General features: G+C 40.9%; 1 protein-coding gene across 1 annotated transcript in view; it reads right to left on the reverse strand.

Moving 5' to 3' along the window:
* LRRC1 (leucine rich repeat containing 1) overlaps positions 1–22,872 on the reverse strand; it is a 73,094-nt gene that overhangs the window by 8,739 nt on the left and 41,483 nt on the right. Inside the window, exons 5-10 of the mRNA XM_063330307.1 lie at positions 14,114–14,170; positions 12,442–12,505; positions 11,616–11,690; positions 9,683–9,827; positions 6,766–6,884; positions 5,620–5,703 (exon numbers count right to left, since the gene is read on the reverse strand). Of these exons, the coding sequence (XP_063186377.1) occupies positions 5,620–5,703; positions 6,766–6,884; positions 9,683–9,827; positions 11,616–11,690; positions 12,442–12,505; positions 14,114–14,170 (544 nt within the window). The remainder of the gene's footprint in view (positions 1–5,619; positions 5,704–6,765; positions 6,885–9,682; positions 9,828–11,615; positions 11,691–12,441; positions 12,506–14,113; positions 14,171–22,872) is intronic.

Here is a 22,872-nt window from a genome sequence, read left to right on the forward strand (position 1 = left end):
CTTTTGAAAACCTACACATGAAGTGGTACCACTGAGGCAAAGTGCACACGCTAAACAGCATGCTGAAAGGAACACATCGTTGTGACCACCATGAAGTAATACGGTATCAGAATGTCACTGGTTTGGCTGAGAGTCATTAACTGACAAAAAGCCATGCTTTCCAAGGGTCTGATCACATGCTTACAACAGACTTCGCCAAACCACCACATAGACACCAAGTACACAGTGGAGACCACAAGCCCATTTAACAGTTAAGCACACAGTTCATTTCGAGCACAGACTTCAATTAATGGGACAAGAGTGCTTAGTTTGAGGGACATGAGTAACTGTTCCAATGACTGGAGGCTTAAAGAAGTCCTCACGTTCTTCTGTAGTGAGCTAGACATCAGGAAAAGGTCTCAAATGATTTGTGCATGTTTAAGTCACGCTCCTGCGATTTATTTCATTCTACCAACTTTAATCAAAGGGTTATTCACTTGTCTTATCACATCATCTCCAAAGAACAGTCAAGCCTAGATAAAAAACAAAAACAAAACCACAAAAACAAAACCCACACATCAGTCAGGCAGAAAATGATCATTACTATGAAGTGCTATCTTTGAGATCACTGATTTTACAGTACTGTAAAGTCTGAACAAAACTGCTTATTTGTATTCAGGCAGACTTGCTTCAGAGGATGAGCATCACTAGAACCCCTGGGGTTTCCACACAAAACTCTACCCCTATGGAGGAATTTTTTGCTCTTCTATCTCAATCTGAGGCTCATCTTTCCAACAGCTTCCTTGTTCTGGAGAAGCAGTAAGACTTGGGCATACACAGCAAGAATGACCACTTGGCTGCTACAACTCTGCTCTACGTTCTGATCATAAGCAGCGCTCACCACTTCAGCCTCCTGCTTTTTTGCCATCCACATACCTGCTGCCAGTCCATCTTAAACTGTCCTCCAGAACTGCATGTCTTATCACATCACTTCTCTGCTGCTATTTCTCATGACTCTTCCTCTCTACTGCAGACAGACTGCTGTTTTGACACCTGCATCAGTTTGGTTTTGATCACCTGGCTTTTCCTGCACTTCTCTGTTGCAGTAACATGGCGGTTGCTACTTGATTTTTCTTGCTGATGACACCTTTGGAGCTTTCTGTAGGTAAATCCAATAAAAGCGTGCAGATTCATCCCTCTCTTCCCATTTATATCCCTCCCAAAAACTCCCTCCCTTGAGCCCAGCTGTCAGTTCCACAGCTCCACAGACCAAATTTCACTGATTACGATGGTGCATCCTCACATTATTGGTGCTCTAAAGCCAAAACCCAAACTAAAGGTGGGAAACTTAGAAGACCTCCTTACGTTAGCTGAATAACGTTTTTTGATCTCAGCATCTGTTAGCTGCTCAAAAGCTATGAATCAATCCTTTACCAGTTAGCATCTTTCACACAGGTGTAAGCAATGCAAAAAAAAAATATGACATTATGACAAACACTACAACGGCTATTCTTTAGCATGTGATTAGTTAATGTCCAGTGACACATCTCTTGTATTTAACTTTCAATACAGCTGTCAGCATCAAGAACTCTCACTAGGTTTTTATGGAACTCTGATAAATATATTGGGAATTTAAACACAGTTCCTATTGTCTTGTAAAAGCTTTTCCAGGGTGTCATAACCAAAGTTTATTTTGGATTCAAAGTAAACAAAGTCAGAATTTCCCTTGGCCCCAGACACAATAGATTAATTCTTTAATTGCAAGCATAGAATATATTTAGAGGTGGAAGAAACTGCCCAATTCACTATTATTACCTATTATTCAGTTATTATTAACTTTAAATTGGCTAGGAAAATCTTTGGCAACTCACTGCAACACCCCCTGCACCACTGTGAATAGTATGGGAGGAGCACAGCAATATTGCTTCTCTACCCTCTGACTCAAGACAAGTTTTCCTGCATTCTTCCTTGGTGCCTTTTTTCCCTTTCAGACACACAAACACATTCTTTTACACAACTGAGGGAAGGGATGGGACATAGGAAGTTAAAATCAGAAACAACAAAGCGTCCCCAACTTATTAAAAAAAAAAATTAAGAAAAATGTAAAAAGCACAGTTATTGCCAAAAAAATTCCTGCCGTTTTACCTACTGTGGTAATAATCCTCACAATATACCTCAGAGCCAGGAAGGACACATTACCAGATCTCTGCAGGTTGTAGAGGCTCATTAACAAAAGCACATGAACTGGAAAACATTCCAAGGAGGTTATTTATGCAAGTGCCAAAATCAACACACCAGTTTCACCAGCGTTCCAGTGCCAGGGTGGGATTTCAATACCAAAGAGTCACCAGGCAGGTCTTTCAAGTTTAGGGGGAAAAACATTTGTAACTATGAACAGGTTTAGACATTCTCAGTTCTTGCCGAAGTCTGTTTCACCACTCAGCTCAGTGAGAGGGATCGTGCTGCAAGATGAGATACTGAAGATGGAATCTGTCAGTGACTCAAATCTTGGTCAGACATTCAGCTGTTCCACGTTTTACCTTATGTATCAGCACCAGATACAGAAGAACCTTTGAACCAGGAAACTTTGAAGGGGTATTTGCATACAAACTTCTCAATAATCCCAAGTCAAGACATCTTACACCAGAAGGTAGAGACTGGTTTTACAAGTGTGCACTGAAACGATCTGGCAATGCAATGGTTTGACAGGTTGACCCAAAATCCAATCCTAGTAAACTGCTAACAAAACCAAAAAAGCCAATCAACCAAAAAAAAACCCCAAACCAGCAAAAAAGGCCCATACCACCACAAAAAAAGCTAGAACTCATAGATTATCTCATCAGGTTATATTAGACACGGCACATCATTTCTGCCATCGTATCTATAAAAGCCTTCTTTGCTACAGGAATAATTCTGGAGGGAAGGACAGAGACTCCAGCAGGTAGATATGCTATTGGTTACAGGTACTCTTCTCCCTAGCAGAGTCCCATTTTTTCTATACACGTTACCAGGCTACATGTCTCTGTCCCTCTCCAACATAAACCAGTAAAGGCCTGTCCTCCACCCATGCCTTACAAGGATGAAGACCACAAATGCACAGTTGTTCCAGCACTCTGTAAGGCAGAGAAAGAACAGGAGGGAAAGAAAAAGAAGGGGAAGATACTGAGCAAGAATCTCTGCAATACGTACTCCTGCATCTGAGGCTGCTTCTGTGAAGGGGGAACCAGCGTACAAGCACTAACACTGATTGGCGTGCAAAGGTCTGAGACCCCAATCTTCGCCATGCTATCTCAGGAGACATCTTAAGCAACACAAACCACATTTACAAACCACTGCATCGGTTGTTTATGCTTTCTATTTGCTGCCATTACCACCTGGGAATTCAAAATCCACCAGTCTAGAGCGCGGATATGACCCTCCAGTTGGAGAAGGACTGACTTCCTTTAAAAATAAAAAATAAAAGAATTTTAAAAATCCACAGAGCAAAACATACTTTAATGAAGCTTTCTGGAAATCTTATGCTAATGTAATTTCAAAATGTTTGCTCTGATGAGAAAGATAGACAGGTGTAGAGACCTTACAGGAAAAAAAAAAAAAGAAAAAAAAATCTATCTCAAAAAAGTCGATGCCAAGGAGCTCTGTTTCCTCTCTCTGCAAAGCTCACAGGGAACCACCCTCTACTACCTTTATTTCCTGGGCTTTCTACAACTCCTCAGCTCACCTCATTCCAGGTAACGCCCTCCAATTCCCCATCACCCACCTTCTCCAAACACAGACTCATCCCTGACTTTATCCCACCCCTTGTGCAGGTGTCCTCTCCCTTCTCTCTCATGTGCACGAATGTTCTCCACACGCTTTCTTGTTCTTCATTTCACCCTTCGACATCCCCAACTCACTTTCCACCTCTGAAACCCACTTTTGGTTCCAAGTCTCCAGTTTCCTGTTCGGCATCAATCCCTTTATCGGTCTGCTCCAAGCCCTTGACTCTGTTATTCCCCCCAGGTAGACACACTCCATATTCACCCTGCTTCTGAAGCCGAGCGTCTCCTCTCACCTCCTCCTGTCCCTGCTCCTTCCAAGCCACACTGCTTGCCCTTATAGTGCTTACACACTACATAAGCTATTAACGGCCATTCTGGAAATACAGTGTATCAGTAAAACTTTACATGCTATAACAAACTCAGAACAATTCTGCTTAAAGGTGGGCTAGACACAAAATTGTATGCCTCAAGTACATACAGTTTAGGACACCTGTGTAACGTATTAAATTCTTTGTGAAGACGTGAAAAGTTTTCTGCTGAATGAGCACAAGACCAAAATTGCCATCATATCCCAAGCCAGAAACGCAGTTTTCCCAAGGTCCTGCCTCCTGCTAGCATTTATGCAACCCAACTGGGTACACTCTCTGCAATCTTCTGTTCAGAATCAGCATCACCTCTGTGATGAGGAGACACTGTCCTGCTAGGGGAGCTGCAGTACTCGCATCTTCTCCTCCCTCCCTCTGCTTCCCCCCCGCCAAACATACATTTACAAGCCAATCTGTAAAGGAGGAATAAGGGCTAATCATGGAGCCCCCATTGGGTGACCAAGCTGTGGCAGCCCAGAGCCGGGACACTGGCATTGTTGCTTCCAGTGCTACAGCAGCATCCTCTGCCCCTGCTCAATCCCTCCTTTTCAGATGATTGGCTCTGCCCCATCTCCTGATTCCCAGCCACTTTCCTTCCTCCTCACACCGCCTCCTCAGGCTCTCCAAGCTCCCTAAGTAAGTGGGCCTGAGCAAGAGTGTGGGCTCATTCCTCTCAATTCCCACCCATCTGCTTCCACCTGCTCCTGAAGTGACTGAAAGTGGTGAACAAAAGCTACAACCTCAGAGTCACATGTTAAAAATAGGTAGGAAAACGAAGGGGGAGAACTACTTGGGCAAAAATCAGAGACAAACAGCAGTGCACACAGAACCAACTCGCAGTCCCATGCTCCAATCACAGGATGCTGCTTCTCCAAATTTCTTTCCAGAGTTTACTGCTGAACTAAACTTGTAAGGCCTTCTTTATATTTAGTTTGACAACAGAAATTCTAGCCTCATTAGCTATCATAGCTGTAAGATTTGAGGTATCAGTCATCTTGGTCACGTCAGGTCCTCATATTTAAAGGCAAAAGTAGACCTGAGATCTCCAAAACCAAGATGACTCGTCAAAACAGTCTCTGAATCATTTTTCTTAATATGAAACCTTCCCTTTGCTATTGCTCACAAGATTGAGGCGAGGAAAGCTCCAGCAGTATTTTTATACTATATGCAGAAGAGGCATATTGACGTTCAAACGCATTCACTCTACCAGAACTCCCGGTCTTCAAATAGTGCTGGACCTGACACCCACACTGGGAATTACTAATTACAAGCTAATTAGATCCAAGCCTTCTTGTTCAACTGCAAAGACATTTCGCACTTACAAGCCACCAAATCACCACAGCTGCTGTTCAGATTTATGCTGTTCAGATCTAATGGACAAGTTTCTGGTTGTGATCAGTTTGGGAAGAACAGCCGGTGGAACAAAGCTGCCTGCTACTTCTTCCAGGCATTTGAAATCAAGAGTTTTCTGTTTGTATAATCACATCTGTGAGAGTTAATTACACAAAACTTACCTCTTTGGGCAAAGATGTTAATTTGTTTCTATCGGCATTCAAATTGTTCAGCTTCTTTAGTTTTCCGATGCTCTTCGGCAATGACTGTGCCAACAAAAACAAAATATGCAAACAGAATTTATAAATTCATAGAGTCGGAACAAAATTTATCTCACTTTAATTAATTTTAATAGACTTATTTATAGATCTAATCGATTATTTAACAGAATTTATTAAATTTAGTAGAATTAATAGACTGATCCATTTTCAAAATTGGAGTGTAGTTAACCCTCATGACTACCAGACCTTCCAAAGGAGACCTAAGGTTTTATCTTGCAGAATAAATGTCCAGGAACGTCAGTTTCTAACACAAGTTCACTCATGAGTTACCTCTGCACTAAAATTATAGATGCGCAGCAGCTGTTAACAGAAGCATGTAGGCAGAATGTCCATATTATCTAACTTTAGGGTCCCTAAATAACTGAGAGGCAAGCTTCTAACTTAGGTGCTCTGAACTGACCCCTGGAGAGACATCTTTCCAACAGGCTTAAGCTCCTAACTCAACCAGCGCCAGCTTAACTTAAGAAATGCTCAACCCTAGATTTTTGTAAACACTCCTAACTCTTCATGTGTCAGTGTCACGTGAAGGCAGTTTCAAAATAATGGCAGGAAACACCTAATGGAAGGAAGTCTGAGATTTTATTTTAATTGACCACATACCATATTTAATACCTGGCTGGAGCAGATCAGCAGAGCAAGGGACAGTACAACAGCAGCTCTGCAGCACTCGGGGCTTCTATTCAGTGCCAGCAAGTCTGATCCAGATAATGCACAGCAAAAACTGGCAACAGCACAACGCAGCACAAACTCCGCATTAAAAACGCAACAAAGTAAGTGATACCTGCACTCCAGGTGCTCCAATTCCCTTACTGGTCATGAAAGATTCACGAGTGAATATGTAATTGCATAAGCCTTTGTAAGGGAGGATTGTCAGTACACACAACTTGATCTTCAGCATTCACTTAACAGGTTAGAAATAAGATGCATTTAAAAGAAACTCGCTACTTAACAGTAGCAATGGTGAGTAGTTTTATGAGCCAAGTGATTCAGCACTTAGCAGTGGCTCTTATTACAGCCAGCCATTTGAGCAGCCATGACCATGCTTACCTGCAGCTGGTTTTCTGTTAGAACTAATTCAGTAAGGCTTTCGCAGTCTCCAATTGAATCTGTTAGTTGAATAAGTTTGTTCTGATCAACCTTCAAAATGGAGAGCCGCCTCAATTTTCCTGCACAGAAAGAATTAACACATCTGTTTAGCTTAGTATCCTCCAATACCTGCTTTAATTACAGAAAATGATTCTGCTGCAAAACTTTTAGAAATCTTCTAACATAATTAAATTTTTTTTCAGGTAAAAATAGAATTCAAGCACTGCCTCACTTGGCGCTTGCGCTATTTTTGCAAGTTTATAACATCACTGAATTCTTACTGAATGTAAATATTCATATCCGATATTTAAGCATATTATATTGTATTGAAGTTGCAATCTGAATGGTACCCCATGTAAATGTCAAGGACATGTCTACCCAAAGGCCTATAAACAGGAGAAGATTATCTGGGTTGGTTTTTTTTCCCCTCAATTATACAATGTTTATTAATAAGGAAGTGCTCAGATCACCTATGCCTACTCAACCACAGTAAGAAAGGCTTGCACTGAAGCGACAGCCCAAGCCCAAACAGGATCGAGGTCTCTTTGTCCTAATAGAGAACCCAGTTAGTCAGACATGAAACCCAAGTGTATTTTTTTAGAATAGAAGACAAGCTTCTTTGAAGGTCTTCTCCCCAGGAAGGACAAAACACTATTTCAGAGCAGAAAGTTCACCTTATTCTGCTCCTTTCTACCAGAATGGTCTTTAGTGCAAAGCAGAGCTGATCCGGGGAAGAGCCCAAGACAGAGAATTCAGGGGACATCACTAGCTGCTGACACCTCCCTGCCCACCCCCACGTGGTCCAAAATAGCTGTAATAGGATGGCACATCATATTCACTGATGATGCTAAATCATGAAGAGACGGCTGATACAGAGAAAGGCAGCAACCTGAACAGAAGCCCGAGGTTCAGCGGGGAGAAGGTGCAGAGCTCCGCACCTGGGTGGAATAAAGCCATGCACCGGTACATGCTGGGAAGTGACGAGCTGTACAGGAGCCCTCTTGGAAAGGACCTGGGGGCTATGGTGGGCACCAGGCTGCATACGAACTAGCAGTGAGCTCTCACTGGAAATAAAGTTAATGCTGGCTGGACTACGTAAGGAGAATTATGGCCAGCTGATCAATGGAAGTTACTATATCCCATCTACTTGGCACCAGTGAGGCCACACCTGTAAAATCATGCTCTGTTTCATGTCCTGTCCTGTCTATTCCCCCTGCCTCACAGTTCAAATGAGATGCTGATGGTGGTCCAGCACAAAGCTATCAAGATGACCAGGGCACACATGAGCTGAGGGTCAGAGAGCTGGCTTTGTAGTCTCCAGCAAAGCAGAAGCCAAGGAGGCATCTAGGAACAGCCCACAACTACTTGAAGGGCCCTTACAGAGATGACTGAGCCAAACTCTTCTCCGCAGTGGCAGGCAAGACAGCAGTGGCCACAAATTGAAGTGTGGGAGGTCCCAGCTGGACATGAGAAGAAGCTTCCTCACCGGGAGGTGGTGCACCACTGACACAGGCTGCCTGGGGGTGCTAGAGCCACCTCCATTAGGGGCTTTAGAGCCTTCGTGAGACACAGCCACTGCTGATGTGGCACGCTGGTGTTGGTGAAAGCCCTGCTTCGAGGGTGCTACAGATCCACTAGCCCAACCAAGGATTCAGTGATCAGCTGAGCTCCTCCCAGGAGCTTCCACAGAGACCAGCGATAATCACTTCAACCACAATAACAGATTTTCTTCATTTTGCATAGTAAGTTCCAATATTACACAAAAAGTAGCAAATTTTTTGCCTCTGTAACAAAATCACATCCACAAAATGTTACAAAATGCATGTGCAAACTAAGCCTGGCCTGAAATAGCCCAGCTCTCTGCAAACTCCTTCCCCAGCAAAGGATTTCCATTTAACAGGCTTCTCGAGAAGCAGCAGCTCCTCTTATTCACCAGCTGGTGTTACACACAAGCTCCCCTCTGTCAGGCTGGTGTACAACAACTGTACTGGCCAGAGAGAGCTGCCACAACTCTCCACCAAACCCACCTGAGTCAACTGTAGGACCCACAATAGTCACCCCACTCCCCCAAGTTTAACTTCTAGAAAAACATTTATCTTTTCTTAGGCTCTATTCTTTTCCACATTCACAAGTCCTCCTTCCCTACACCTTTATTTAAAAAAAAAAAAAAAAAAAATTCCTGGCAAGAAGGCGGCACACTTTTGCAATGTGAAACTCTCCAGCAAAACAAGTGATGAGTAGTAGAGAAACAACGCCTTGCCGACTATTTGTCACAACTACAGCAGGGGTACAAACATTTACCTGAAAAAAGGCACTGGTAATGCTTCAGATAACATTCCTCAGTTATTAAACCTGTTTTAAGGCGTCAGACACAGAAAGGTTGTAGTTTGGATCCTCAAGGGTGAGCAGTAAGTGGGCTGAAGTTGGAACAGCCTTCCACTGGCTTCAGTATAGGATTAATCACGCTGTCCAATTGAAGATAATTACACATCCCCACGAAAAAGGAAGCCTTTTTTGTAGTGATACTGTCAGTCACTCTTATCAAGTGACCTACAGTATGCTACAAGCTAGAATTTTATAGTGTTAAAGAGTTATAACGGTGACACGGACGCAGTAGGAACAGAGAGGATATATTAACTTTTATTTTGTTTGGGTAGGTATCAAGTGAAGGCCAAAAAAGGATTATGAGCTAGTCATTATGCAGACAATTAAAATGCGAAATTAATAGAGCTACGCATTTCGTACTAAGCAAAAAAAAAAAAAAGCTGAGACAAGCTCATCTCTTGCACAAAAAGACTTCAAAAGACTTGAAAACAAACAACTTCCAATTTATGGTGGATTAAATGGTTCTGTGTGATAGCATTCACCTTGTACTTACCAATGCCATCAGGTAGGACCTGAAGTAAATTCTGAGAAACAAGCAAGTCTGTTAAAGAAGTCAGACCACTAATTTCTTCAGGAAGGCATTCCAATTTATTTTCAGAAACATCCAGACAAAGCAGGTTTTTCAGGTTTCCTACTTCCTGCGATACAAGACAAAAAATTTAAGTCATGCCCAAACACGTAACAAAGCAATTTGAAAAATGTACCAACGCAATGAAATTCCAGAAAGAAAAACAATTCTCTGTATGACCTCTAAATCGGCCATTGTTTGTATGACCTCTAAATGCCTAAAAAAAAAAAAAAAAAAAAAAAAAGAAATAATTACGTTCTACATATGACAAACCAACCAAGTGATTCAGTCACAGTTTCTTATTCTAACTATTAAGACTGGCTTCAGTAGTCAGACAAGGTATGCTGAGCACACCCAGGCAAGCACCAGCCAAAACCGGAGTTTTCCTCAAGTCAAGACTGTAAAGTTGTTTTTTCAGAACTCCAGATTATCAACCTCCACGTAATTAAAGTCTGCCCCTCCCAATTAACCCTAGGCAAATTAGGATTAGTTTCTCCTGGCTGATACAGCAACATGCCATGACATCTAGGGATTTAATATCTTCACATCTCTGAACTGCAACAAATGTAGAAATAGGAATTGGGAGTGTTGCTCTAGCAAGCATATTTGAACTGCCAAGTTATACTGCCATCACCTACAGTTATTAATGATTACTTAATTTTTTTTTTTACAATGGTAATCTGCCAATTAACTTAGAAGTTTGACAGAGAAATACCTTTGCCTCTATTAGCCATCAGAGCACCCTCCCATTCCCCATGTACACAGACACCCCTTTACACGCTCTAGAATAGTTCTCATTTTAGTCATCCAAATCATCTTTCGGAGAACAGAACGTCTGGGGCAGAAGCGTCCTCTACTTTTACATATATGAAATTTTTATACACTGACAGCCTTGATCCTAACTCACAAGATCAGTCCTTTTATTTTGGAAATGTTTGCCTCTCAAGAGGATCTTTCATTAAATGCAAACACACACCCTTTATCCTACAAGTTCATCTTTTGGACATTAAACAAAATACACAATAGTGGCCAGCTTCAATAAAAGCAGCTGCTGAAGTCACACTTGACCTTTTATGAATGATTATCAGTGTTTAACTACATCTACTTAAAAAATTATCAGGCGAAGCCAACAACAACAAAGTCAACAAAGCCAAGTAAACTGTAACTGATTTCCAAGTTACATTGTTGACAATGAGATCAATACAGCAAATAACAGCAACCTGCATGAGCAAAAGGGGAAAACAAGTTTTAACTTGGCTCTAAAGAAAAAAAGAGGTAAAAGAAACCATCGCACACGTTATTACAGTTCTTAAGAACGGGAATTTAGAGTGCTGTAAGCTTTAAATGCTAAGGCCCCTCATCCCATGACTGATGTCAGATGGGGGATTTGCCTGCATAAATCAATTTCTATTTATGGCAACAGTTCTGTCTTTGTACTTCTCCCAAACACTGTATTTGAATGGAAGATCATCATTGTAAAAACACAAGGACTCATCCTCAAAACTGTCAAAACGGCAACTCAGATAGATACAAAACTTCAGCCAATTAGTGGGTCCCTGATCATTGGGCCAGAACTGTAAACAGAGGATGTGTCATCCTATAAACTGAACAATGTGCCTATTAGGAAACAATTCCTTTGCCAAAATGTTTAAAAGAAAATGTCTGAAAACATATGATATGATACACAATCCCTTGCAGAAGAACTTATTAAGAGAAAACACTTACACATCCAAAACCAAACCCAGGCAAAATGGACTGCGAAAACTATGCAATTATAGATAACCTCCCTTTAGGCATGAATGAAAAGGTTTTCTTTTAAAAGCATCTTCAAAACAGTATCAGCGGAGCTCATCTTTACCTGAGGTATTTCGGCTAATTGGTTTCCATCCAACCAGAGGTCTTTGAGATTGAAAAGTGCACCAATTGTTTCTGGCTATAACAGAGAAAGTAATAATGTTAAGTAACACAGGAGCTTTAAGTAAAAACCAAACGGCCACCCCGTAATTATAGTCTGAGTAAACCAATTCCTACTCCAAGCACTATTTAGAAGCGCCACAGTTAAATGCAGCAAGCAAGGGTGACTGTAAGCATTTGGGAACTCCATCATACAAATTAATTGTTACAGCTTAAGAAGCTATCATACTTTACCTGACATGCACTAACAAATTGCATGCACACTCTTAATCTACTGCAAATCCAACATTTAATTGAGTCATCTTAAGGGAGATGACAGATATCTTTTGGTAGATCTATCTGCCACGCAGCCCTCGACAGTTTGCCTCAGCCCTTTCCCAAAGATTCCTGCTCTCACCCTGGAAATAGCTGAGCTTTCATCTGTGCTCAGCCCATCCAGCTCCCCACAGAAGCCCGTGTCTTCATTGTAACTGCAAGTGCAGACAAGAGTTTCTGCCCTTCCGCTCCTTTCTCTTTCCATAGAAAAACTCTGTGCATTGCTTCTGTTTTCCAGAGATCAGCTGCAGTTTTTTGGGTGAAGTAATATTGTACTGAACAAGACCAAGCAGACAGGGGAAGCACCAACTCGCTACCAAAATTCATCTGTACGGATAAAAACTCTCCCTCCATACATTTTTTCCTCCTTCAATTTTGGACATCCTACGACCTACTTAATCTAAACGACACGCAAAACAAGACCAACATGCACTTTCAGTGGCATGTTCTCTTACCAAGTGATAAAGTTCATTGTTTCCTAAATCAAGTTGTTCTAGTCGCTGCAGCTGGGCAAGTGATCTGTGAGATGAGATAAGCCAAAACAAAACCACATCAGACTAAACCAACAGAAACCCCATGGATTTAAATGAGCTCATTTTACTGAAACTCGTATTTCAAATTACAATGTATTGTAGACAGACGGTTATTTTACTGCACATAGGCTATTTGCAGAAATATCTTACTGAAAAAATGATCTGGGTTGTCAGTATAACTGTATGCCCTTGAAACTTAAAACTTAGTATAGGCAATCAAATCATTATTCTTTATTTTAACCATCTGTCCCTCAGGGTGAACAATGCCATATAGTTTAGTAGAACTGGTTAGGTTTATTTTTAGGGGAAATTTACACAACTGTATAAAAATTCCCCACAGTGATCAAACGTTAACAGCATGACTCAAGACTCAATAAATCCATCATTTTTCTTCTCAAGATGATCTATCCATTTCTGAAGTATTTCATGTTGGATTTGAGGATGCAAACAGAGGGAAGCCCAAAAGGATGTAAAAGAAGTTCTCTATACATGAACGGACATGGAAGACCATCCTTCTTCAAAAGCTGTCTGTTGTAGAGTTCTTGCTTACCTTCCCCAAAGGAAATAGCACGAAAGCCAGTGACACTCGTCAGCTACATTACTGACAGTCTGAATTTTCCAGGAGCAATAAAATTGTCAACATTTGTGATAGCTTCATTCTGACATCGCATGGCAAACCCCAGATACTAATTCCTATCTTCTGACCACTGACATTTAAAGTGCCTTGTGGCTCACAGCTATAAACAGCTGCAGCCGAGGTACTGGGCAACTGACAAGAAAAAAAGGACCCCAAAGCAACTGGGGAACAGATTCTGATTAAAATAGGTTAAGTCTTTTACAGTGTCTATTAGATTATCTAAACAAGAAGAATAAGAGTCACCAAGACTCTTGCAAGAAGCAGCCAGGTAGGGAAAGGAAGGAAACTCCTTCACTAGCGAAAGAAGAGGCTTCTTCCAGGCAGCCAAAAAAGGATCCCCAAACTGTAAGATACACAGTTAATCTTACAAAAGACCACCGATTCCTCTGATGCAGACAGTGCAGAGACATCTAGATACGTTCTCCCCCCCACAAAAAAGCCACCGTGGGTGGAGTCAGACTTCAGACATCAGCAAGCCTAGTTTGTCACCGAGGCTTCGATCTCCAGGTTTTGGAAGCTTTTGGTTCCTGAGCCCCCAACATGAATGCTGATTTAAATACTCTGAAGTTCTAGAGTTGAAATCTCCGAGACTCTATTACCCTGCTTTCCCTATTATCCTACTTTCATGGCATTTCAGCATAAGAACAACCCAAACCACCCCTCCCGCTGCCAATGCCCTCATTCAATGTGTGCAGGAAGAAACATTTGGTGCTGCTGTGGTTTATAGTTACGTAGAGCAAAAGCAATGGACACAGACTGCAGGCTCCTCCTGTAAGCCAAGTACAATTAGAAGTAATGGATATAACTAGGTGTTGCTAAAACAAAGCTGTACCTCATAAATGTTGTCAACAGCACCAAGTATTTTTTCCTAGCTGTCATTCAGTTTCATATGTTAACACATCTTAAGAATAAGAACATTTTATGTTAATATAATCAAACACATTAAACGTCACTTACTCTGGTAAATATGTCAGCAAATTTTCTCTAAGTTCCAGTGAAGCCAGGTTATAAAGACTAAAAAAAAAAAACCAAACCACATTTTAATGCAATCTCACTTTATTTTCCACGTTTTCAGGAGAGGTGTGTGCTTACACAGTTTAAAACAAAATTTTAAAATTGCCGTGAGTTGATTTTTTTTGTTGTTTTGATTCAATCAGACCATCATGTGAAAGGCAGCATACAAAGACTGGAAGTTTTTGCTTGTTTCTCCATAAACTGAAAGTAGTTAACACTGAAGCTAGAAAGTAAAGAGAAAAAACACAAATTTCTATTTGTTAAAAGGCCATAATGGCAAGTTACTGAAGAGAGCATAGTTGTATGAATTGCATTTACTTACTCGCTTTCAGAATCTGGCGTGGGCTACCAAAGTTACAGAGCATCAGGTAAAACCATCACCGCTCTAACGATGGCATGCTCATTACTGTAAGTGACATTACGCTTCTAAGCGGCTCACTTACTCCATATCCCAGGCTTTTACTAACATCACCATAGCAACATTCAGATTTTTTTTCAGGGGTTTATTTATGACTAAATGGAACACAAGGAGTCAGACATTATCCCAACACTATAATCTGCTCTAATCCTCCAGCATCCCAGGGAAAAATAAAAATCAAATATGGTGACTGCAAGTAAGTAGTTCCCTGCAACAGAATATGTTCTGTCCTGGGGTGCAGGGGAGGGGGACAGAGTGCTAGGCCTTAAACAAAATCTAGATTAAAAAAGGAATTCTACTAAATTTGAAATGCGTGTTAAATCTAAACCCAAAATTTTTTTGTACGTACACCTTAGGAAAAAAACCAACAAGCTCGTGTACTCAGACCACTTAAAATTGAAATATTTGTTTTCACTTCAAACAACACACACATACTGAATTACAGGATCATTAGTTATCCCCAGTAAAAAAGCAGCTGATAACCTGAATAAAACTAAAGAATAACCTTCATATTGCAACTCCGATACAGCTACCTAAGCAGGGAAAGCAACATAACTGACGTAATGAACTATTAAAGGGAAAAGATTTTTCACGGATTGACTTTGGATGGTATCTAAAAGATATCCTTATTTCAAGCAATGATTTCATACTGCACTCAAAACAGTGAATTAAATCTCACAGGAGCTTTGATTATGGTCTGAATAGTACTCCCCAGCTTTTGAAACAAGCACATTTTACCCAATGGGTTCTGCATTCCTTCAGAAGACACAGCATATAGCACATAGGTGAAGACATTTTAATAGAAGCCTATTACAAATTCAATTAAAAGATAAGTGAGAATAATTCAGCTCCTGCCACTCAAAATCATTTGACAGAAATGAGGTAGTAAGGAAGCCTTCATTCCAACGACACAAGAGAAAACTCTCACATAACAATTTCAACACTATAAAACACAAGTCAAGGTGGGATGTGGTATCCGACATCCTCACGTAAACCAAACCAGTGGAGGTGGGGAGGGAAGAGGTGATGGAGAACCGTTGCTCCCTGAGAGAAACGTGAGTCTGCTCTTACTCACATTTCCACCCACAGACTGCCATTACATTTTTGTTTACAGGTTTTCCAGAAACCTATTCCAATCTTCCTTCGAATTTCGCACTTTCTCTTCAGGCTCATATTAGGTGAGGCCCATGATTCACTTTTATCAAGAGAATACAAAAAGGATGCGCACACCGCCAAGCTGCCTTGCAATCTTGTGTTTACAGATCACCCCGCATCTACTTATCTCCCTCCCCATCATGTTGAAGTGTCAATGAGTAAAATGGTGCAATCTCTTAATTTCTCTTCTTACATCAGACACCACTTTGGCTGTGGTTAAAAAGAAATCTTTGTCAGCAGAACCACGTTCAACAGCAAGAACTTGGGAACCACCATCTTAACCAGCCTCATCATATCACTAAACTGGGGCAGGCCAGCGAACCAGCTCAGGAAATTGATCCTGCTTAAAACTAACCCAGCAAAAAAGAGTAACACAGATCCCTAATCCAACGTAGAATAAATCCCCTTAAACACCTGGGCCAGTACAACTGTCAAGGTGGTGCAAGGAAGGTATCTGGACTGCCCAAGCCAGAAGCACCATGAGGACTTCCTGGGTAGCTGTGCCCTCATGGGAACCCACCAACAGCCAGCTCTGCATCCAACCGCATACCCTACATCTCGGACGCCAACAGTGGCCGATCGCAGTCCCAGGCTAGGTTCTCTTCTTATGGGAGCCAACTACCTATGGGATTACATTTTCATCCCTAATGATGCAGCTTTCTGCAGGAGAAATGCTTTACTCCACAGCTCTTCTCATCCACAGCACACTCACAACTATAACTCTACCCTGGAACAAAATCAAAGGTGCTGCCCTCCACCCCTTTAATCTAGCCTTTCTACTTCTTCCAAGGTCTTGAGTCCAAACCCAATGTAAGGGGACCCCAACGGGCAAAATGAAGCTTCCCACCAAGTAACGTAAAATAGAGACTAAGTCTATGAAGTTTATACCAGCAAAGCTGCCCCATTAGACTGAAGTGTTGTTTAAAGTGGATCCACCTGAAAGAGAGGAAATTTTTGACTCATTACTCTTAAGTTTTGACTAGTTGCAGAAGCGGCTCCCAGTAAACCTACGTGCTACAATTTAAGATGGGAAAATGTGACAGTTATCATATAAAATAGCATCATATAAAAGGCATGCTGATGTACTGAAGCACCAATCTCTGACACATTACAGAGATATAGCTTCTCCTTAAATTTACTAAAATGTTCTTAGCACGTGGTATGTTCACTAACATTTTTCTGTTTTTAAGGTATGTTAAGAAACAGGATTTTTAGTCATTTGTAAGAAAAATCCAAAATTTCTTGCTATTTTTCAAATATGTTTTCTGATTTAATAACATCTTTAACTAGATCAGGTTGCTCAGATTGCTTCATCATGTGTACTAGAAGATGAAAAGAATGTGAGATCAAGAATTGAGAACAAAACTAATCGCAACAAAGTAGTCTGTAAATGCTGGAAGTGTCTTTCCTGAGCATTCCTGCCAGGGTTTGAGAGAGAAACTCACGATCCAACATAGTCTACAGATAGGGAATACCACAAATACTCCTTCATGTCAATCGCAGCGGTCTCCTCCAAAATAAAGGTAAGACTAGAACCAGCCACTAAGATCGGAACCAAAGGATGTTGTTGCTGTTCTTCCAAAGCAAGTCAGTTTTTCTTGGATTAGTTACAAAGGGATTATTAGTAGTACAAAATAACCATTTCAAAAGCAGACGACTCTCTGGACAACAGCAACTCACTGCAATAGGTAAAACAACATCAACTGCAGTTAAAAAAAAAAAAAAAAAAAAGGACAGAGAGACATGTTCGCTAGTTACCTTGGATGAAATTACATTTTATTTTCAGCGTACCACATGCATTAAATATACTCTGTCTTGTAAAGTTAAAAAATACAAAACTGAGATGAGTTATCCTAGCGCTTTAACTTCATCAGGGAAAGCTGCATCATTCCGCTATTCCAGGTACAGAAAGTCAGCTTTAACGGTGACAATGGACAACACCATATATCCCATTTTTATCCCTGTCCTGTTTTTATCCCAGTCGCTGCAACAGGACAGGCAGCACCCAAGTCCTTGAGGTACACCAGCAAAGGCTTCTAAGGAAAGCACTGGGAAGTACAGTAAGATAAATGCTATTTTCTTGTGAACGTGAAGTTAAAAATACAAAGGTGGAGAGAGAAACGTAGAAAAAGCTAGCAGAAAATGAAGATAAATTATAAAAGGACTAATATAAAAACTAAAGGTATTTAGTCAATAAGAACTGGACAACAGCCTTCTCTTACTTGTGTAATACAAGTCACACATTTTGACCTCATATCAGGAGGACCATACAGCTGAGCATGCAGGACAAGAAGTCAGGCTTTTGGAAACAAGGAAGCAAAGATGGAAGAGATTAAGATCTAAAGCACATGCAGAAATGCATGGCCCCATCTGTACCCTTTCCAGCAAGTTTCATCTGGTTAGGGGAATGTAAAATCCCAAATGTAGTCTTTCCTCACGTTTGTACAGACTGCAAAAAGAAGGGAATGACAGGAGTATGGGCATGGTCCCCATATTTATACAGAACAAGGGAGGGTCCTACACAATAAAGATGGCTAGCTAAGGTGAAAAGACAGTACAGATCCTGAATTTGGTCTGGTATTACATTTTTTATGCAGCAGTAGCAATGGCTACAGAACACAGCCTAAGGATGCAGCATACAGAAATGAGATTTGAAGTCCACATTCTGGCTATTTCCACCAGTTCCAAAGGACTTCGTTTCGCTGGGCCAGCATCTGAAGATCACTGTTACTTTGATAATGCCTGCCTCTGCATCTCTACAAAGCATGTATACTTTGAAACATTCATCATGACACTAGACTGGGAAGGGAGGGAGTTTAAACCAGGCAGCTCATTTTCCTTTTTGTGCAGAAAAGGAACATGCCGGTTTTTTTTTTCTATCAAGGGTCTTCCAAGAGATGAGAAGGTAACTGCGGTACTCTGACAGCAGCACACAAAATGCATGAAACTCGCCATATTTAAATATATTACATCCCATCACCACTGCCCAAATAAAACTATAAGTAACATGTATGACCCTACCCCAGGACACAGCAGTTAGGTGACCAGTCACTCATCTGACAGGATCCTATTAAGCTACTCCCATCCCATAAAGCTTCTAGCTACATACCAACAATTCATTGAGAACCTGATGTTTAGCAGCATTTTCCCCCAAGGAAATGACAAGGTTAATCAGTCACTAGCCAGCTCTCAAAACGCCACTTACTCAGACCATAAGTATTTGAAGGTACAGCATGTTCCTTTGGGACAGGGTCCTGTTCCAAGTTACTCCCGAAAGAAGCCTCTTTATTTCACCCTCTCTTCATTGACTGTATCATTGACTGCAGAAAGAGCCTGAAAACATCAGTCTCCAAACTCCCAGCTCCTACACCAGTCAAATCCTGGGCTGCATCAAAAGAAGCGTGGCCAGCAGATCCAGAGAGGTGATTCTGCCCCTCTAGTCCGCTCTGGTGAGACCTCACCTGGAGTACTGCGTCCAGCTCTGGAGCCCTCAGCATAGGAAAGACATGGACCTGTTGGAGCAGGTCCAGAGGAGGGCCATGAAGATGATTCAAAGGGCTGGAGCACCTCTGCTATGAGGACAGGCTGAGAGAGTTGGGGTTGTTCAGCCTCGAGAAGGTTCCAGGGAGACCTTATAGCAGCCTTTCAAAATATAAAGGGGGCTTATAAGAAGGATGGAGAGAGACTTTTTACCAGGGCCTGTAGTGACAAGACAGGGGGCAATGGTTTTAAATTGAAGGAGGGTAGGTTTAGGTTGGGTATAAGGAAGATATTTTTTATAGCATGGGTGGTGAGACACTGAAACAGGTTGCCCAGGGAAGCTGTGGATGCCCCAACCCTGTAAGTGTTCAAGGTCAGGTTGGATGGTGCTTTGAGCAATGGGATCTAGTGAAAGATGTCTCTGTCCACAACTGGAGGGTTGGATTAGATATCTTCGAAGGTCCCTTCCAACCCAAACCATTCTATGATTCTATGAAATTGGGTGCTTAAACTTGAGTGGTTTCAAGAACTTCTGTAAGACGCACCCCTTTCCAGAATTAATTACCACTTCAGTTCTTCCCCGTGTCTGCCTTATTTCACCCACACACCATTACTATACCTGCCAGCACCATATCCTTCCTCGGTGTCTGAGGAACCAGCTCCATGTGGATTTTTTTGGTGTAATGACACTTCCAATGCAACAAAAGCAACAGTAGCCTCATATGGAAGGATTATGCTTCTTGAATTTCCTAGGACTGCATCAACATATTACCATGTAGTTCGTGGTCTATACAGTCCTAGTATGCATTTTGTCCTCATTTTTAAAACGTTCAACATTAAATGCTTATTTTTCTTCTAACTACTGCATAATGCTGGCATACAACTAGACAAAGTTACCATGAAAGAACCTTAAAATTCATATCCATTATATGATAACCTACAAATAGTACAGAATTGCAGCCAGTTTCTTTTTTTCAAGATTATTTCTCCCAAAACTCTAGCTTAAGCTTAAAGCATTTATATTTTTTCAAACGTCAGCTTTAACCAGCCTCCTCCCCCTTTGTTTGGTTACGCTTTGGTTATGAAAACCTGTTTTACAGTGTGAATGATAAAGAGCAGCACTAATGAATTTTTGTAAAATTAATCCGATAGAATTTAAAGAGAGAGACCTTAAGCCCACACCATCCAACAGGGGAGAGCAATTTTTTGCAAATTCTTAGCTACTGAATCGCAGAAATTCTCACATGAGCCAGAAATTACAGGAAGTATTAATTTCCTAAATAAGTGCACTTATCCATTTCAAAGCAAACTATCTTCACACATGTGAAGTCCTATAGTTTTACCTTGGAATGCAAGGGTTGCTGTTAAAACAACTGCAAAGCAAGGTAACTAGATTTAGTTTTGATGAAACTGTTATTATGTCTCACCACTATTGTTAAAGGCCATTCTTCTGGAAGCCATCTCCGAGAGCATTCCCCCTTCTCCTTTTTGGAGGCAAAGCAACTTGAGGTATCTTGCGTCTAAATTAAACACGACTCTTTCCTCTCAAGTTTAGGTCTATAGTGTGCAAAGGAAAAGCACATGGGTCTTTCCTTAGCAGTCCACTTCTGGAGCTTGACAAGCAGGACAGTACTTGAGTAAGAGCAATTCCAGTAAGAAAATCTGCAAGTAAGGATTATGTTCCTCATACTTGCAATTTTCTACAGAGCTGGGAAGAGTGAATACAAATTATGGGGGGAAAACACTCTTTCCTTGGAAGACTGATTTTAAATAGGCACAAAAGAAAGTGAAGTTGATAATTTTGTCATCCTAGACTTAAAGGACAAAGACATTGAAAGCCAGAGGAAGAGCATTTGCATAGTTATTTACTTGAATTGAACTGTCAATACCATTAATTGGCTGGTAAAAAGCTACAGATCTTCCACAAGTGATAGCAGAAGGATAAAAAACATTAGTATCTTATCAGCCACTAACTGGAGGAAAGACTGAACAGACGGCCAGTAGTACAAGTCACATCCAAATTTTAAAAACAAAGGAAAGTTCTACAGTTTATGGCCAAGGAATTCCCTAAATAAGTGACAGAGGTAGTCCAAGCTGCTAATTAAGACTAGTTTTCTAAATAAGCTTGGTTTTCAAGTTGCTGAGATCAGTTCTACTCTCTCTCTCCCCCACACAGCAACAAGCATGGTCCAAAAAAACAGACAGGAACGCTGAACTCCCTATGACCTTCAAAAGGCATCATTAAGAAGAAGAGAGAGAGATTCATAATTACGGCTCAGCCTGTTCACTTCTGAATGCTTTAACTGAACATTCTCCAATTTGCTTATCAAGATCACTGAAACAGGTTGGAGAGGCTAAGCCAATTCACTATTACAACAAGGTTTCATTTTCAAATTTTCTTCCATTCCACTCATGCAACGTCAATCTTTAATGACTTAAATAAAAAATGGAATTTTTTTATTTCAAAAAAAATATTGCTAAATATGTCTTAAATATTTCTTCCTTGTGTAACATACAAGATGGAACATCTCTTATTTAAAGGCCAGATTGCACCGTGTTCACTATTACATTGTAAAACAGTGTTCCTGAAATAAACTTTCAAGTTATTTAACATTCAGTTTTGGCATTTAGCAAACAGCTGTGATTAACACTGAATGCTCTACCTACTCAAACTCTGTAAATATTACTTGCTGTACTAAATTCAGATAAGCCAGAGTGAGAGCTTTTAACACTATTTATATCAGCCTAGGCAGACCACCTACAGTCCTTCTATGTATTTGCAAGATAAGCCTTCCCAGCACTTTCGTTGTCTCAAGACACTATTTTAATCAGACATTATTATGCTAAACCTTGAAACAGAATTACATTGTCTTGTTCCACACAATTTTAAGAGCATTTTCCATTCTGTGTGATGCTACCAGATGTGTAATCTGCACTTGAGGCATCTTAGCATACACTAAGAAAAAACACAGTCAAGGACTGCCCAGGAACCCATTGTCAGAATAAGCGTGCCATTCTGATCTGCTTCTGGATCATCTGCATTGAGCACATCATCCTTGCCTTTGAAGAACTTTTATTCTCCAACTACCCCTATTCAGATCAACATTAAAGATTCTGAGTTCAGAAGCTGCTGAGAACTTCAAAACCTTTAGAATTAAACACACATAGATAAAAAAAAAAAAACACCACACTTTTTTTCTCTAACATGAAGTCTCTGGATATTTGTGGTTCCACAACTCTCGAAAAGCATGCCTATAACAAATCTTTCCACAAAGCAACGCTCCAAAGTGCAGTAACATTTGCTCTATTCTTTTCATTATGTTCACTGTCATAATGAAGTGCCTATTTCAGCATTCTGCCTGCGAGCTGCAGGCATTAAGAGGGAAATTTCTCTGCTTACCTGGTAATTCCCTTTCAGTAGTAAGGTCCACCGATTCATTCAGCTGCTTGCAGCTTGGGGTAAACCAGACTCATCAGTCATCAGTACCAGAAGAATATCCTTCCCATCTAAAGAAATTCAGCCCTCCCCACAACAAAAGTTTCTAAAGCTAAAATAAAGCTATGCTACTTTCTTGCATCACGGACTGCAGTTCTCTGAAAAAAAGCCGGGGGGGGGGGGGGGGGGAGGCTGTGAATGATGGGAATACTA

Source organism: Chroicocephalus ridibundus, chromosome 3 (assembly GCF_963924245.1).
Source record: "Chroicocephalus ridibundus chromosome 3, bChrRid1.1, whole genome shotgun sequence".
NCBI lineage: Eukaryota > Metazoa > Chordata > Aves > Charadriiformes > Laridae > Chroicocephalus > Chroicocephalus ridibundus.